The following is a 17925-nucleotide window of genomic DNA, read 5'->3' on the forward strand; positions in this document are numbered from 1 at the left end:
CGGTGTGTTGGTGAGAATCCTGGCCGCCGCATTCTGCACCATTGCAGTTTCCGGGTCAAGGATAAGGGTAGGCCTGCATAGAGCGAGTTGCAGAAGTCCAGTCTAGAGGTGACCATCGCGTGGATCACTGTGGCTAGGTGTTCTGGTGCCAAGTAGGGTGCTAGTAGTTTGGCTTGGTGTAGGTGGTAGAAGGCCAGCCGTGCTACTCTTGTGGTCTGCACATCCACAGAAAGGGAGGCATCGAGGATCACCCCCAGGTTTCTGGCAGAGTGGGCTACTGTTAGACGCACTCCGTCCAGGTTGGGTAGGCATGCTTCCTCTCTTGGTCCCTTCTTACCTAGCCACAGGACCTTCGTCTTTGTAGGGTTGACCTTCAGACGACTCTGCTTAAGCCATTTTGTCACTTCTTCCAGGGATCTGGCTAAGATTTCTGGGGGGGAATTGGGGTGGTCATCCATCAGGAGAAAGAGCTGGGTGCCATCTGTCCAAACCTCCGTACCAGCTGAGCAAGAGGGTGCATGAAGATGTTAAATAGAATAGGAGAGAGGACTGCTCCCTGTGGGACTCCACATGTGAGCTGATGACGGTTAGATACTCTCTCTCCTATTTCAACCCTCTGTCCGCGACCCTGGAGGAAGGAGATCTGCCATTTGAGAGATGTCCCCCCCCCGTATCCTGGCATCGGCAAGGCAATGAGCTAGGAGCTTATGATCTATAGCAGTGTTCCCCAACCTCCGGTCCGGGGACCGGTACTGGTCTGTGGATCAGTCAGTACTGGGCTACGGCTCGTCCTCCTCCCCTCGTGGGCTGCATCAGTGGCTGTCCTGCCACTTTGCCGCCAGCTCAGCTTTGGTGCTGTCCGGTGGCCGCCATGGTTGGGGCTCCTCCTTGGTGTGGCACTGCACAGCTGCTTCTGGCAGTGCCCCCCAGTGGGCAGTGGGAAGTCAGGGGTGCCGGCGGGAAAGCAAGTGGAGCAGAGGCTCAGGTGGCGGTGGCGACGTCCCTCGGCAAAAGACTATCCCTCCCCGGGCCTCAGTAAAATTGTCAAGCGTTGACCGGTCCCTGGTGATAAAAAGGTTGGAGACCACTGATCTATAGTGTCAAACGCTGCTGATAGATCTAATAGTATAAGCAGCGCTGACCTGCCTTGATCTAGCTGGCAACGGAGGTCATCCATCAGGGCAACTAGCACCGTTTCCATGCCATGGCCAGGCCGGAAACCTGACTGAAATGGGTCAAGGGCTGAAATTTCCTCCAGGAATACTGATATTTGGTCCGCTGCAGCCCTGATAAGTTTTCAGTGGCATCATGATCCAAAGATAACATTGTTAGAATATATGAAAAGATCAGTTGTGGAATCTGATCGCGAAATGATTCTATGTATAAAGAATGATTCTAAGGTGCAAATATTTGCATAGATTTCAGATAAATCAAAATCTATACTGACGGTGCAAAGAATTTTTAGATCTCACGTCATTGTTAATTGAAGTTTCAAAGAAACTTCAGGTAACAATGACATGTGAGATCTAAAAATCTGTTTAATAATGGATCTGACCAATGTACTGAGAGATGGTCTATGTGTATTGTGTTCTGGAGTAGTAAATTTCAAGACTCAGCTTAACTTTATATACCTTTTGATCGAATATACATACACAAACACACCCTCTCTCACACAAATGTTATATGCACACAGACTACTTCACAACTCCTTACTTCCTCAAGACTCCTTCTGAGTCCACAAGGTTGTTCTTCCCAATACCAGACTTCACAGTCAAAGGCCTTCACACTCAGGAAACAGCACAATTAATTTTATTTGTTAACTTCTCCATAAATGAAAATAGAGTAACTTGCAGACCACTTGATATTTATTAATCCTAAATTGAGATTTCCTGAGCATGAGTCCAACAGGTGACAAACCAAAATGAGGAAACTCTTTTAGATTTAGGTTCAAGGTTCCGGTGCTAAGCTTTAAGGCCCTAAATGGTCTGGGACCAGCATATCTACAGGACCACATTTTCCCTTATACTCCCCCAAGAGCACTAAGATCTGCAGATCATCATCTGGTTAAGATCCCTGGGCCAAAGGAGGTGAGACTGGCCTCAACCACAGCCAGGGCTTTTTGACCCTAGTCCCAGCTTGATGGAATGTGCTCCTGAGATATCAGGACCCTACAGGAACTTAACCAGTTCCACAGGGCCTGCAAGACAGAGCTATTCCACCAGAACTATGGTTGGGGCCCAGAATAACAACCAGAAACAAATGGCTGGCCTTGCCACCAGGGAGAAAGAAAGATTGGCTCCTGGTCCCCAAAAAACCTGTCTTAGATAAAGATTAATTGGTAGCAATCAGATTCAGTATAATAATGTTTTCAAGATTTTGTGTGATGTTTTTAACAATGTTGTTACCCACTCTGAGAAACTTGGAAGGGTAGGTTAAAATACAATTTTTTATTATCATTAAAAACCAGCCTCATCAGAAATGAGCATGCTCATTGTCCTTATTATGTGGACAGGAAGGTAAAGGAAAAACAGAATTAAGAGGGAGAAAGGGAAATTGGTCAGCGCAGTTTCCTAAAAGGAGAGATTTGTAAATGATGGGGAATTCTATAACATTTAGTTAGCAAGCTAATTTTTATGTTTTCTTTCTAGCTAAAGCATCTAAGAATCTAGAAATCATGAAGTCATACAATTAAATTTCTAACAATCCTAAAAGTAGCAGCAAAATCATTTCAGTAGAACCATAGCATTTTCAATTAAATCTAAAGAATAATATAAGCATTTATTAATGAGTGTGTTCCAAAATGCCTGATGCAATAGTACTGATACCAATTCCACAGCCTGGGTGCAGGCACTTAAAAGATTGTCCTCTCAGCCAATGCAGATTTCCATAGCAAATCTCATATATTGATCTCAGAGTTTGGGCAGGTTGGTATGAATTGAGGCAGTCTCTCAGGAATTTTGGACTGATTGTGGGTTTTAAAGTCAAAACACACAGTAAGTGTAACTTTTCCTTGGAAAGTGCAACCTTGGAAAGATTTCCAAGCTTTCTAATAGACTAGAAGTGTCCCTCCTCCTTCTGGTGTCTTCCCACCCAAATGATCTCATGACCAGGAGAAGAGGCATTACTCCCTCAGTTCTCTCCATGTTGCCACTGGAGACCCCAGAATTTAAGAACCCAAAGAGATCACAGTGGGGTAGGAGGAAGGGATGTGTGTCAGCACAGAAGACCACTCAGTGAACAACAGTTACAGGTAAGTGCAACCTTGTATTCATCTTCGTGGCTTCTGTGCAGCCACACACGGAGAGATTAGCAAATTCACTGCATAAAGACACGGGTGCAAATATCTCAAAGCAAGAGACCTAGGTGGACCATCTCTGAAATAATCATTGAAATAGCACTGAAATAGAGAATGGCCATTTAATTTATTCAATTCTAAGGGGAAAAACAAATGTTTCTTCTTCACTAAAATGAGTATTGATGACAAAAAGAAAACTTTTGAGAGAAAGAAATATCCTGCCTCCAGAATGAGGTGAGGGAAAAAAACGAACAGCAGTGAAGATCCTTTCTCTGCAGTGGCAAAAAGAGAACTGAGGAAGTAGCACTCCTCCTCCTGGTCATGTGATCGTTTGGGCAGGGAGATACCAGAAGGAGGAGGGGTGCTCTTAGTCTACTAGAAAGCTTGGAAATCTCTTCCACAGCAGGCCTGTGACTGCTCAATCTGCATGTGTCTGCACAGAAGCCGCAAAGATAAAGATAAAGTATGTACTTGGATAAGGGCGGAGGAAAAGTAATTCATTCCATACCTTGATTCCACATGGGTTTATTCTTAGGCTTTTGAAAAGTTCAATCTACCATCAGAGAATGATCATTTTATAGCACATTTATGAAGATTAAAAAGGATTAGAACACCACATTACAAACTGCCAATTTCTCCATAAATAAATAATAGGAGGCATCCTCTGTTGGGACCTCTCTTTTAGGCTGAAGAGATTTTCTCCAGTTTAAGAAACCTTCCTTCAGCTTAATTGGCTCTTTCATTAGAAGAACACTCCTTAGGATTCAGAGGGGCTTCATCCATCTGTCCATGTGTGGCAGACATAGAGCATCAGAAAACTGGGAATCTCAAAACAGGCCATGAGGTTCATTATACTCATGAGAATTCCAAGACCAAAAATGAAAGGAATCAGAATATCCTGGCCCAGGTTATCTTCAGAACCTTCCCATCATGTGGGATTGCACAGAAGCCATGAAGATGAACCATGCTGAAAGGCTTGAAAACAAGGTCCCCGTATCTTACAAATCCATGCCCATGTATCTCCAAATTTTGGAGACACACCAGTTAAGAAGAGCATTTCTAGTAGCTTGCTTAAACATCTTTCCCTCAAATGTCACCCGGGGTAGATTTTTGAAGATCCCTCCTCAGGAGAGATACTGTTTACATGGATGTAGTGTCCCAGACATGTTGTACTATATACTTCTGGTGTGTCCTACGTTCGTCGCCCGTTAGCTAATTATCTGAAGAAATTGAAATTCAGCTGTGTTAATGAGAAACACTGGATTAAAATGATACTAAATGTGAGGGACTCAGCAACTATTGTAAAAGTAACAAAATATTTACTGGCAATTTTAAATGAAAATCTTTTACGATAGATTTTACATCTGAAACTGTTTGAAATTTTCGTCTTATGCTTTGCAATTTTATGCCAATAAAGGTACTCTGAACCTTTGAACATCATACCTCAAGGTCAAGAATAGGTTTTAAATTGCAAGCCAGGATAGATGAAGTGTTGAGATCAGGACTGAAAAATAACAGAGTAGGGGAAATGGTAGAAGACAGGAAAGCCTGGAGAATCATTGTCCATGGGGTTGTGATGCGTGGGACATGACTTCACAACTAACAACAACAAGGGGGGGGAAAAGGAGGAGGGTAAAAGTGTGGAAAAGACCAAAATTAAGGAAAAGCCTGGATTTAAAAAAAAATTGCTACCACACAGTAACAGGGCTGACCCTTTGCAACATTTCAATAGGTAAAAAAAGCTATAAAACTGGGTGGAAGTAAAGATGGAAACCACAGAGATAACAATTTTGTTAAGGCTGCATCCTGACAATAACTGTAGCTTGCCCTGCTGGTGTTGCCTTGCCCCAGTGGTAGCTTGGCTGATATTTTTTGCGGGTTCAGAGAAGCAGATCTTCAGCCTCTAGTAAACACTGCAGAAAAGTCCCACCAGCAGAGTCAGAACAACTCCCCTGCCTTCCTTGAATCCTAGTGGCTGCAGTGCAAAACTGCAATAGATTTTTTTAAAGTAAATATACATTCCATGGCTGCAGCATTACATTTGCTTCAAGGGTTATCAGCTGACTTGGGTCCAGGGAATATTTTTAATATAATTTTTATTTATTCAAGAAAAAAAAGGAAACTACAGGTTTCATTTATAGAACTGAATATAAAGTTGACATGTCACAATATGTCTAACATATATATTTACCAGAATGCCTGTTCCACTCCCCAAGATTTTCATTATTTACATATACCTCATATTAATCAATTGTTCCTTTCCATCTCATTTTATCAATCAATATAGTCTAATACTGTATTCCATTTTCTATTAAAATCTGATATTGATCTGTTTACATCAAACACAGGTTTCACCATTGACCCATATTCCGTCAGTTTATTTAATGATTCTGCAAGATCTGGTATTTTTTTCCCCATTTTGATATGTATAAGATCTTGGAAGCTGTTATGAAGCATTTAACACAAGTTCACTATACATTTTAATTCTGTTTGGTATTATATGTCATAGCATTCATCTAATTTTCGATATCTTTTGCATTTCATCATAATGATCTAATATTTCCTTGCTCCCTGACAAGTCGACCACATGATAAAATGATAAATTTATTCCATCACATTTTTCATAACTCTTATTGATCTTCATTGTATATTTTGGGGTATAATGTCTAAAACAACTTCAATTCATTGAACCAGGGAATTTTTTCCCTGAAGTCCCACCCCTTGAGGAGGAAGCTTTAAAACTCCTTTCCTTGTATCCCTTGAATATGTAAACATATGGGAAGCAAGGAACTTTCAGAAGAGTCTGTCAACCTGGCATGGGGAAAAAATGCCCAAAGGGTCAACAAATGGGCACCCCATAAGAGTTACTTTAAATAAACAAACCCTAAATGAGTAAAAAAAAAAATTACTTGCTAGGCACTTATCCTGGTAGAACTAAAAATATTAATCAGTAAGTTCCATTAAAAGTAATGGGAAATTAAAGTACTCAGTATCACCGGGCAACTGGTGGGAGCAGGTGGAACTTACTGGAGTTATTGCCAAAATACTAGGATGTCCCTGTATCACTAGCAATATGATGGCATCACTTCCAGTATGCATTGGAGGTCTCTCTTTCTTCCTTCTTAATGTATTAGTTCTAAGCAGATGACTAGCATATATAAAGAAGAAGAAGAAGAAGAAGAAGAAGAAGAAGAGTTGGTACTTATATGCCGCTTTTCCCTACCCGAAGGAGGCTCAAAGCGGCTTACAGTCGCCTTCCCATTCTCTCCCCACAACAGACACCCTGTGGGGTGGGTGAGGCTGAGAGAGCCCTGATATTACTGCTCGGTCAGAACAGTTTTATCAGTGCCGTGGCGAGCCCAAGGTCACCCAGCTGGTTGCATGTGGGGGAGCGCAGAATCGAACCCGGCATGCCAGATTAGAAGTCCGCACTCCTAACCACTACACCAAACTGGCTCTAAAAAGCTAGACCCCATCTGAATGGGTGCAAAAATTTATCACACATGAATAACATTTCGCAGATAAAAGAGTTATTAGTTTGCTATTATCATCTAATAAAAGACAACGTTGCTATGTGATCTCTATTTTGTAGCGAAGAATTAAACAATTTCTAGGGTCAGGAAAGTATTTGCATTCAAGGGCCACATGTTACATATTACCTTCACCAAAGCCACATACTCTATCAGAGTATGGTATTTTAGATAACTCCCTTGCAAAACTATAAATCAGGCTTTCTCAGCCAGGATTTTGTGAAATCCTGGGGCTTCTAGATGGTCCTGGAGGCGTTTCCTGAATGGGTGGGAGTTAATTAATTTTAATATATTCATAAATGTTGTTAAACATTTATAGGGTGATATGACTATATGTGGTCATGTTGACCCACCCCCTTTCTCAAAATGGCCAATGATTGGACTGGAGGGGTTGGACAGGGGAGGGGCCTCGGGTGGGGATGTACACAGCTATGCTTCACAACCATATTCTGCACAATCATGCCACTTCTGGGGTTGTTTCAAAAGATTGTTTCAGGGGTTTCTCAATGGTAAAAAAGTCGAAAAAGGCTGCTCTAAATGGTAAGGCATTATGGTGCACCAACATCATTGGGAAGCCCTCCAGGTGGAAGAATACTAGCAAATCGAGTAAAACATTGTGCTCTACGGATTGCACTGTTATAATCATATTTAAATAGAGGTTTCTTAAGCATTCTCATGACTTCCTGTCTGGTAACTGAATAAAGGGAGTCCAAGGAAAGACTGAGGAACTGTAGTCATTGTTCAACAAGTTTGTCTCAAGAAGAAACAAGAATTCTCTCTAAGCCAAGATAGCCCTCTTAGGTAGAATGTATAATTTTAAGGGGAAAAGCCTTAAATCAAGCTTGAGCTTCAAAAAATGGTTGTTCCAATTCAGAGTTATTCTCCACTATATAATTCAGAATTCCACAGATGGAACATAGGAATTTAAGAACTGATTTTGACAGGCTAGAAAACTGGGCTAAAATGTATTTCAATAGTAATAAATGTAAAGTTCTTCATTTAGGTACGAAAAATCATATGCATCACTATAGGATGGGTGAGACTTGTCTTGGCATTAGTATGTGTGAAAAGCATCTGGGGGTCTTGGTAGACCAGGCACTGAACATAAATCAGTATTGTGACACAGTAGCTGAAAAGACAAACAGGTTTGAAACTAATTCGAACGAATTTTCTGTGAAAAATCCAGAAGAAGTCCCTCACAGACCATTCTCTGGTCACAACAAATTCCTAAGAATTTAAAATAGAGGACGTCCTTAATATCATTATAATCAATTTTCCATTTGTGGTGTACATGTACACTGACATTGCCACATTGCTGGTGACACTTAGTTTTCCTACCTGTAAATCCCACATCAGGCAGCTAATAAATGTCAGGGTAGGGCCCCTGGTGTAGGGGATGTCCTCCCATCGGTGGACGCCTGACAACCCTGTAGAAAATTGTGATTAAGTCACTACTTAATCCCTCAGGGCACACTGTTACTGAGTCAAAAGTCACTCTCCTCTAACGTCAAACGGAGACTCCAGTGTGAAAGTAATGAATTAAGTCTGATATTACCTGCCAAACATACAACAAGGAACTGGGATTCATCAACGATTACAAGTGTTAGCCAGCAAAGCAAAACTAGGGAACGTTACTGCTATTGCAAATGGTCTATTCTTTTGATTTTAATTTACATAATTACATTTCTCTCTGGGCTTCCTGGGTTTCATGGTCATGTTACCGTGTGTTTTTTTTTTCACATATGAAGTAAAAATCTGTTTGCATAGTAATGACATAAACCTGGCAAAGTATTTCCTATGCCATGAAATTTTATGCAGGACTAAAACCTCCTTAGGTTGATCCAGATGAAATTACCTTAACAAGTCAAAATAAATGTCTTAGGTTGATAAGAATTTAAGACATGCATCTTTTTAGTATTTCTGTAGTTAAGGTGATCCTATGATGCAACAATCCTCCTCTAAAAAGATGCTTTTCCCATTCTTTCCTGCCAAGTTCAATCAGCTAATTTGGAAATCTTTTCCCATTACTGAACTATTAGGCAGATTTATTATTCTTCTCTTCATTTGCTCACAACCTATTTCGCTTGGCACCATTCTTGGTAATCTATGTCATCAGCAATCAAAACAATTCAGCAGTATCTGGCTACGGCTCTCTCTATATCAATCCAATATCAGGATTCTGGTCAAGTTAACAAAGATAACATCGCACTCATTAAGTTTTACATCATTAAATTCAATCTTGTTTTATTACAGACTGTAAAAACTATGCTGAAGTAAGAAATATATATTTTACTATATAGAGACCAGAGTATAGGTCTCCCCCTATACACCGACCACAACCGCTCCATTATAACACCATCAATTGCTCCTGGTTTAGCTGGATGCACCTTCACTTGGGACCAATGAAGCTGGAAGCCTGTTAGTCTTTATTTAGTTAATTTCAAATACTCTATTACGGTACTAGACCAGTAATCAAATTACAAAATACATAAAAGAATTATTGATAATTAAAATTGTATAAAATTATAAACATTCCAGCTATAATTTTAAAACTCACAAGCATTGTCAAGCAATTGAGACTATCTCTACCTAAGTTGCTCCAAATCCATCCAGCTCTTCCTTGTTTTGATCACCCTCCAAGCAAATCTGGCCACAACGGAAGGTTTTTATTTAGTTTGCTGAATATTATTTTAATGGTAATTGTTTGTATTGTTTTTTATTTATTTAATGCCCTCCCCTGAGGCTCAGGGCGGTTTACATGGAACATGAAGTAACTGTACACCGAACTCACTTTTACATATTGAATAGAAACAAAACAACAATGGTAATGATAACAGTAACAATGATATAACAATGTAACCAAATGATAATCAAACAGGGCCATGGTTGTCCAAGTCAGATGCATGGAGTTCCCGGGAGGGAGATTCAGGAGTTGTTGGTTCCGGTCGACCTCAACCAAATGCCTGGTGGAGGAGCTCCCTTTTGCAGGCCCTGTGGAACTGTTTTAATTCCATTAGAGCCCTGATTATGCTTGTGCACCAGAGGCCTGATCCAGACCAATTCAGCTTTGGCGCCCATTAAGGTAAATGGTACAACTGACTTTTAGGGGAATTGCAGCATTCCCACCTTTCCCAGGACCTGGGCGACTGGGGGTTCCAGTTACAGCTCCAAACTTTCAGGGTAGCTCCGGGAGGCTCTTCCCTAACCTCCCCTTCAAATTCAGCAATGATTGAACCACGGGGTCCACATCCAGGAGTTCCAAAAGAGGGTGCTTCCATCCGCTTAATTCTATCCAGTGATGGACTGTTCATGGATCACTATGGCTAAGTGTTCTGGGGCCAGGAGAGCTCTCTCTAGTACTTTTGTTTTGTAAAGGTGGTAGAATACCAGCCTTGCTATCCTCATGATCTGAGCCTCCACTGAGAGGGAAGAATTCAGGATCATGCCCAGGTTCCTGACAGAGTGAGCCACTAATAGCTGCAAACTGTTGAGGTTGGGCACGAGCGCTTCCTAGCATTGACCTTTCCTGCCTAGCCACAGGACTTTCGTCTTTGAAGGGTTGAGCTTCAGATAACTCTGCTTGAGCCATTTCATCACTGCTTCCAGGCAGCTGGCTAATGTTTCTGGGGGAAAGTCAAAGTGGTCATCCATCAGGAGGAAGAGATGGTGTTGTCTGCATATTGATGACATCCCAACCCGAACCGCCTTACCAGCTGGGCAAGAGGGCGCATGAAAGTATTAAATAGAATTGGACAAAGGACCACGGCTTGCGGGACTCTGCATAAGAGTTGTTGGCAGTTTGATAATCTCTCTCCTATTGCTACCCTCTGTCCATGACCCCGGAGGAAGGAGAACAGCCATTGAAGGGCTGTCCCTTGTATTCTGGTGTTGGCGAGGTGGAACATTAGGAGTTCGTGGTCGACTGTGCCAAACACTGCTGAGTGATCTAGTAGTACCAGAAGCGCTGTCCTGCCTCAGAGGCAACAGAGGTTGTCCATCAGGGTGACTAGCACTGTCTCTACCCCATGGCCAGGCCAGAAACCTGACTGAGATTTTACCAAGATCCAAGTGAGGTATGTGTATTACATTTAGTAATAAATAAAATAAAATGTGCTTTTGAAATCAATGTCCACGTTTTTAAATTTCTTTTAAAACAATTTTGCTCAATAACAGAGCTTCGGGAAGCACCAACATACATTTAATAGTTCTGTGAACCATTTGTATCTGAAGCCTCTTTTTTTCAAGACCATACAAGCCCTTAAAGAGCCAAGGTTGTATGGAACCAGTGCCTAGTAAATTTCAACCAAAACATAGCTAATACAAGTGGGTCACTTCTAAAATGTTAAAGGCAAACACAGAAAACTCACATACAAACTAAGAACATCAAATTTTGCTTTCTGCATTACATGTAAGGGTGCAGGAGTAAATTGAAAAGATTAGTTATCTCAAAAGAAAAAAAAAACAGATGAAGACTAAACAAAGCAACATCCATCAACCCTAATTGTCAATCTGAGTTCTAAATCCTTTTCAAAAATAATGTGACTTATTGGATGTTTTTAACACCTAAACAGTCCATTTTGAGAAAATGTGACATGGATACTAAATAATTCATGGTTAAAATAAGCCCACTTATTCAATATATTATTCAGTCGATTATGTGTATCTGCCAGCCACGCTGACTAAGCTTTTGTTTCCCAAATAAAATTGTGGCAACCTTAGCAGCAGGGAAGTAAGAACAGCAAGAGCAAAAGGTTTGATGGTGTGCCAATGTACAATGGAAGGAAATTCAATAACAAGCTGCAGAAACAGTGAGCTTTTATCAAACACACTGAAAAGTGGTGGTGGCTACACGTCAATGCTGGACCAGAGTGTGTTACTGCAGAGTGCGACTGAGTGTTTTCCCCACAGGCAGTACACTATTATTGACTCCCCCCCCCCATTAACATGGAGGGTGGATATACATTTATTGAAGGTTCTAATGGAAGGCTGAGGGACTCCTATCCTGAGGCCAGAGCAGAAAGACAGCCTATCACTTCATGTAATGGTAGCCCATGTGTGACAGACCTGACCTACATTTCCCCCTTTCTTTCTCACCACAGCCTGTCACTGTTTTAAGATGCTATTTTCCAAGATGTATAAAAAAGAAATGCATGCTGTAACTGGCTGGTTAATGTGCTTTACTATAAATATTATTTATAATCTGCTTCTTAAATAGTAACTTTAAATGAGAAATATGTTATAAGAAAATATCCTAAACCAATTCTTAATTTTTAAAAAGTGGTGGAGAGAATATGCTTTAATGATTCTGAAGTGTTTACAAAACCATATGCTTCAGTATACCTTTGACACAAATTATTCAAAACCTGTATCTAAAATGCAGCAATGGAATGTAGCAAAGGGCATAACTCAAGTAATTAAGAACATTTAATGAAACTACTTTAAATACTGTCAAATGAAGAATGGCTAAACTAAGTCATTATCTAAATTCCACATTCATTAGAATTAGGAGAACAGCTACCAACTAACGCTTTGTCAAAAGTAATTTAATGTTTTTACTGCTTAATTGATGTGTAGTAATCAGTATAAATAATGTATCTAAATATGGAAGCGAGATAAGAGCAAACCAAGTGCTTCAGTTGAACAAAAAGCATTTGAAAAAAACCCCACCATTGAGCCACCACTCCAACCTCTGCTCTCAAGAGCTAATGCTGCTGCTGCTAATACAGCACTCCTCGGCAGGAACCTACCATGCCGCTGCAGGTCATACTCTTTTTTTGTCTCTTCGTTCCCTAGAATTTTCCATGCTCGATCAATTTCGATGAACCTCTGCATGCGTGCCTCCACTTCTCCTGCTGGCACATCTGCGCCCTGTTTATCTGGATGATACTGCCAATCAAAGAAAGGACAGGGAAAAGGGGGGAAAAGGGAAGGGGGAAATCAATAGTAAATCTGAGATCTATTTTAAGGTGCATAGAAGATGCAAAGGTCTGTACTATAGTGCCAAGGAAAACAAACAAAACAAACAGCATTGGCCACAAGAGATTACTGCCAGGTTAATTAGACCACTGGAATAGCAGCGAATACACTCGGTGGCAGAAACGTCACAATGTGCACTGACAGCATTTTCTGGATAATTTGCTGATGGAATCATTGGTTTTATGGACAATTTACTTAGAGAGAATGACTAATGCAAACTGAAATAGGTACACACAAATAAATTCAAAACAGGATTAAGGGACAGATTGTTTACCTATTATATTATATTTGGACATTTAAAAAAAAACAGCATAATTGTTCTGTGTTTATCAACTACTTACAATTAGCACTGCCTGCTAGGTTTTGGAGCTGAAAGTGACTAGCAGCTACCAAATGGAATTTACCATGTATGAAATTCTATTTCCAAAGCTACAATTCACCATCTTTAATTTATTCCAATCCAGTGAATAAAAAGCTCTTCCAAATTTCAAAAATCACAGATCACTGCACACAACATTTTGAGCTATTTTCAGTTATGAAATATTTGAGGACATGGCTAAAAGGTAACATGTAAAAGGGCAGATGAAATAATACTTTATGGTTTCTATTAGCATTCCAAAACAAAGCACTTATACAACATAAGTTATTTGTTAGCTTTGGGTGCGACAATCCCTTAAAAGGAACATACTTTAAAGTCCCAATAATTTCTATAACAAAAGGAGAAATAACCTCCCAAAATATTACTGTTGCAGCACTGCTCTTCATCTCCTATACTGTTCAACATATTTATAAATGATTGGATGAGGGTTTAGAGGGGATGCTTATTAAATCTGCAGATGATACTAAACTGGGAGGGATAGCAAACACAACGGAAGACACAATCAGAATACAGGATGATCTTGATAGGTTCGAGAAGTGGGTTAAACTGAATAAAATGAAGTTCAGTAGGGACAAATGCTGGACTGGTGACTTGGGAAGAAGTAGAATGGGGTTATGCTGCCAGGGAATTTTATAATTTGCATATTTTTACTGATGTTTATTGGAGTTTTACTATGATTCTATAATTCTCCTTAAAAGTGAATTCCAAGTATGCATTAACCTGTTTTGAAACATAATGGTATTTTTAAAAAGGAATAAATTCTGAGCAAAACTATGTGAATTCCATGCTTACATTTTGGATTCATGAGGTAAAAAGAATAGTACAGTACAAGGTTTACATCATGATTTAAAACAATTTATTTCACTCCCTTTTTGAGAATCAACAAGCAGCGTGCTAGTAATATTTGGCTAATATAAGAAATTACTTCGATGCCACTGTTCTTGAAAGTTTAGTCTCTGGATCCTGTCATCAGTTAAGTCATATATCCTTGGATCATTAAGATGTAACAGCCTAAAGATGTGGATCAGTACTTGGAGAGATGTGAACCATCACCTCTGTACTAAACTCTTGTCCATGTTGGCTCCTGATATCTGTTCCAAATGGGGTTGCTTGGTACAGGGAATGGTTAAGTGCCTCCTTGTAAGAGCATAAAGTTCCTGTCGTCTTGAAGTAGGCAGTGGTTAAATCCCTCCTGAAAAAACCTTCCCTACCTGCATGGTTTAATAACTACATCAGTAGACTTTTTCTGAGCTAGATTCTTGAGCAGGTGATAGCAGTGGATGAAACAGACAGTGTTTCTTAATTGGCGGGGGGAAGGGCAATCTAGAAATCTCAGGAGGCTTTCAGAACCCCAGGGGTCAAATAAAGAAATTTCTGATTTTAGGCAGAAATAGTTTCTGAGAGCAAGTGAAGGAAAGTAATTTTATACTGCTCATCCCATATCCTAGATATTTCTTCCAAACCCTTATAACTTAGCCTACTGTAAGCAGGAATAATAGCATTAAGGAGTTGGTTCCTGGACAAGGGACTGTATGCCTAAAATCTGTGCATATGGAATAAATATCATAAATATATCTAAGTCTCAACATGGCTTGATCCATGAACATACAAGACAGATCTTTCTACAAACCTGAGTGAAGCCCCAAGTTCATAGAAATAATTGAAATACTTTTAATTTAAACAAAAGAGAAGTGCTTGTACTTTTAAGAAAAAAAAATGCCCTCTAAGATCATCAACCTTGGGTTTTGTCAGTATTATAAAGAGGGAGGGAGGGGGACCCTTTTAGAGCTATTTGACCTCCCAGTCAAGCACTGTTCCTCTCTCTCCTGCCCGGGAGCAAAAACAGATCAGGACCACACTTGGCAATAATTATCAGCCAACTTGTTACCATGCAATCTATACCATTCATCTAGGTATGGTAGTGGCTATGACTTGATGTAACACAACTTTCCTGGGCCCAACAGCAACTTTCATAAAAACAGTGTGACTTGGCAAGGGGGCAACAGTGGGCCCCACACAACTCACCTGAGCTGTTTTATTTTATGTTTTTATTTATAATTATAGCTATAAACTGCTGCTCATGGGTGTCTTGCCGCGGTTTACAAAAATTGATAAAACACAATAAAATCATCAATAATACCCTTAAAATATAGCAATATAACATCACACTAAACAAGATGGTGAACCATAAAACACCAGCCTTCCCCCCTCCATTCTACTCCCTCCCAAGTCACCAGTCCAGCACGGACGAAATAGCCCTACCCCAGCATGCCCCCAGCTGACCGGAGGGGGAGGGGATTTAGTATCATAGAATCATAGAGTTCGAAGGGACATCATGGGTCATCTAGTCATCCAACCCCCTGCACTATGCAGGACACTCACATCTCAATCACTCATCTACTGTAACCTGCCACCCCTTTGCCTTCACAGAATCAGCCTCTCTGTCAGATGGCTATCTAGCCTCTGTTTAAAAATTTCCAAAGATGCAGAACCCACCACCTCCCAAGGAACCCTGTTCCACTGAGAAACTGCTCTGTCAGGAAGTTCTTCCAGATGTTTAGACAGAATTTCTTTTGAATTAATTTCATCCCATTGGTTGTGGTCTGTCCCTCTAGGGCAAGAGAGAACAATTCTGCTCCGTTCTCCATATGGCACCCTTTTAAATACTTGAAGATGGTTATTAAATCCTCTCACAGTCGTCTCCTCTCCTGGCTAAACAGACCAAGCTCCCACAACCTTTCTCCATACGTCTTGGTCTCCAAATCCCTCACCATCTTTGTTGCCCTCCTCTGGACACGCTCCAGTTTGTCTACATCCCTCTTCAACTGGGTGCCCAAAACCGAATACAGTACTCCAAGTGAGGCTGAACCAGAGCAGAATACAGTGGTACCATCACCTCCCATGATCTGGACATGATACTCCATTTGATACAGCCCAAAATCCCATTTGCCTTTTTAGCCACACTGCTGACTCATGTTCAATGTATGGTCTACTAAGACTCCTAGATCCTTTTCGCACATGCTACTGACAAGACAAGTCTCCCCCATCTTATCTTGGTGTATTTGGTTTTTCCTACCTAAATGCAGAACTTTACATTTGTCCCCATTGAACTTAATTTTATTCAGTTTAGCTTCTGCCCTAAGTGTTCAGGCTATCCTGAGTGACCCCAGATCTTCCACAGCCCGGCCTCAACCAAATTCCTGGTGGAAGACCTCCGTTTTGCAGTCCCTCTAATGTTGCCAATGGAGTTTGCTGGAAGACCTTGGTCATGCTCCCTCAGCCTAATCCACCTCTCAGTGTTGTGTGGGGATAAAATATAGGGCAGGAAATTGATGTAAGCTGTTCTGGGTCCCCACTGGGGAGAAAGGTGGAGTATAAATGAAGTTAATATATTAAAAAGCTGAAGACTAGAGGGAGGAGATAACAGAAAGGTTTGTTGGTCTGTGAGGAGAGAAGAAAGTTGGGAGGATATGGAAGCTGCCAGCAGAAGAGAAAGAAGAAATCATGTACGCAGTGGATATAGGAGGGTTCTCTTCTCGTTATATCTAATTCTCAACATGGCTCCAGCTGTGGATACTTAAATTTTGGGAAAAGGTTGTACTCTTTCCATGGCATCCTGGAATTCCCTGAATGTATTTTAGAGTTTATGTCATAAGGAGAGGATTATTCTGAGGCGAAGTCATTCTGTGCAGCCATTCCTTGCTTATTTGTTTCCTCTCTATCTCTTTTTAAAATTCTGTTAGTTGTCAGGTTTGTCCTTCAAAAGCTGCTATAGTAAGTGGAAATAGAAAGGCAGCACAAAAACATTTAAATATATTAACTGAAGGATGCCATTTATATTTGGAATGTGGGAGTGGATTAAAGGCAAACAACTGAAACAACCTTCAGCAGTTGGTTGACCTTTGCTGGCAGAGAGAAGAAAGAGAGTTGGTTCTTATATGCCACTTTTTCTCTACCAGAGGTCTCAAAGTGGCTTACGTTCGCCTTCCCTTTCATCTCCCCACAACAGACATCCTGTGAGGTAGGTTAGGCTGAGAGTGCCTTGATATCACTGCTTGGTCAGAACAGCTTTATTAGTGCTGTGGTGAGCCCAAGATCATCCAACTGGTTGCATGTGGAGGAGTGCAGAATCAAAACCGGCATGCCAGATTAGAAGTCCACACTGCACCAAGCTGGTAAGGGTATCACTGTTGCTAATTCTCATGGGCCAACTGGTGGCTTTTTATCCTGAACATTACTCCAAGGAACTCAGGATGATATTCAAGGTTCTCCACTACGACATTTTATTTTCCCCAAATAACCCTGAGAATAAAATTAGTCTGACAGTGTACATAACTGGCCCAAAGACATTCAAGGATATACAGGAATTTGAACTGGGGTTTCTCCAGTCCTGATATAGCACAGAAACAACAACTGTAGGTATTGGATCAGCTATCTTAGATGGAGATTGGGGTGAACATGTTCCAATCCTGTGTGGCTGGTTTCAGAAGCTGGAATCTGCTTGCCTCAATTTCATTTATGCTTTGTTTCCCCATAGTAGTCACTATTTACAAACAAACAAACAAAAACACTGAGAAACATACATTTCTACCCTTTCTTTTCAACAGAGTCAGGTGAGTTGGAAGATGTTCTAAACAGGTATCTGTAGGCAGTCATGAGCTTGATGGGAGCCCTATCACTTATATTTGATCTAGATGAAACTGAAGTGAGATTGATTGAGTTAAGCTAATGCAGAGTTCAGGATT

At 40.7% G+C, this 17925-nt stretch overlaps 1 protein-coding gene across 1 annotated transcript in view; it reads right to left on the reverse strand.

Moving 5' to 3' along the window:
* The window catches only part of DNAJC24 (DnaJ heat shock protein family (Hsp40) member C24), a 115499-nt gene that overhangs the window by 46017 nt on the left and 51557 nt on the right, over positions 1 to 17925 (reverse strand). The window contains 1 exon segment of the mRNA XM_077321959.1: positions 12573 to 12711. Within this exon segment, the coding sequence (XP_077178074.1) occupies positions 12573 to 12711 (139 nt within the window).

This window comes from Paroedura picta, chromosome 2 (assembly GCF_049243985.1).
Source record: "Paroedura picta isolate Pp20150507F chromosome 2, Ppicta_v3.0, whole genome shotgun sequence".
In the NCBI taxonomy this organism is placed as follows: Eukaryota; Metazoa; Chordata; class Lepidosauria; order Squamata; family Gekkonidae; genus Paroedura; species Paroedura picta.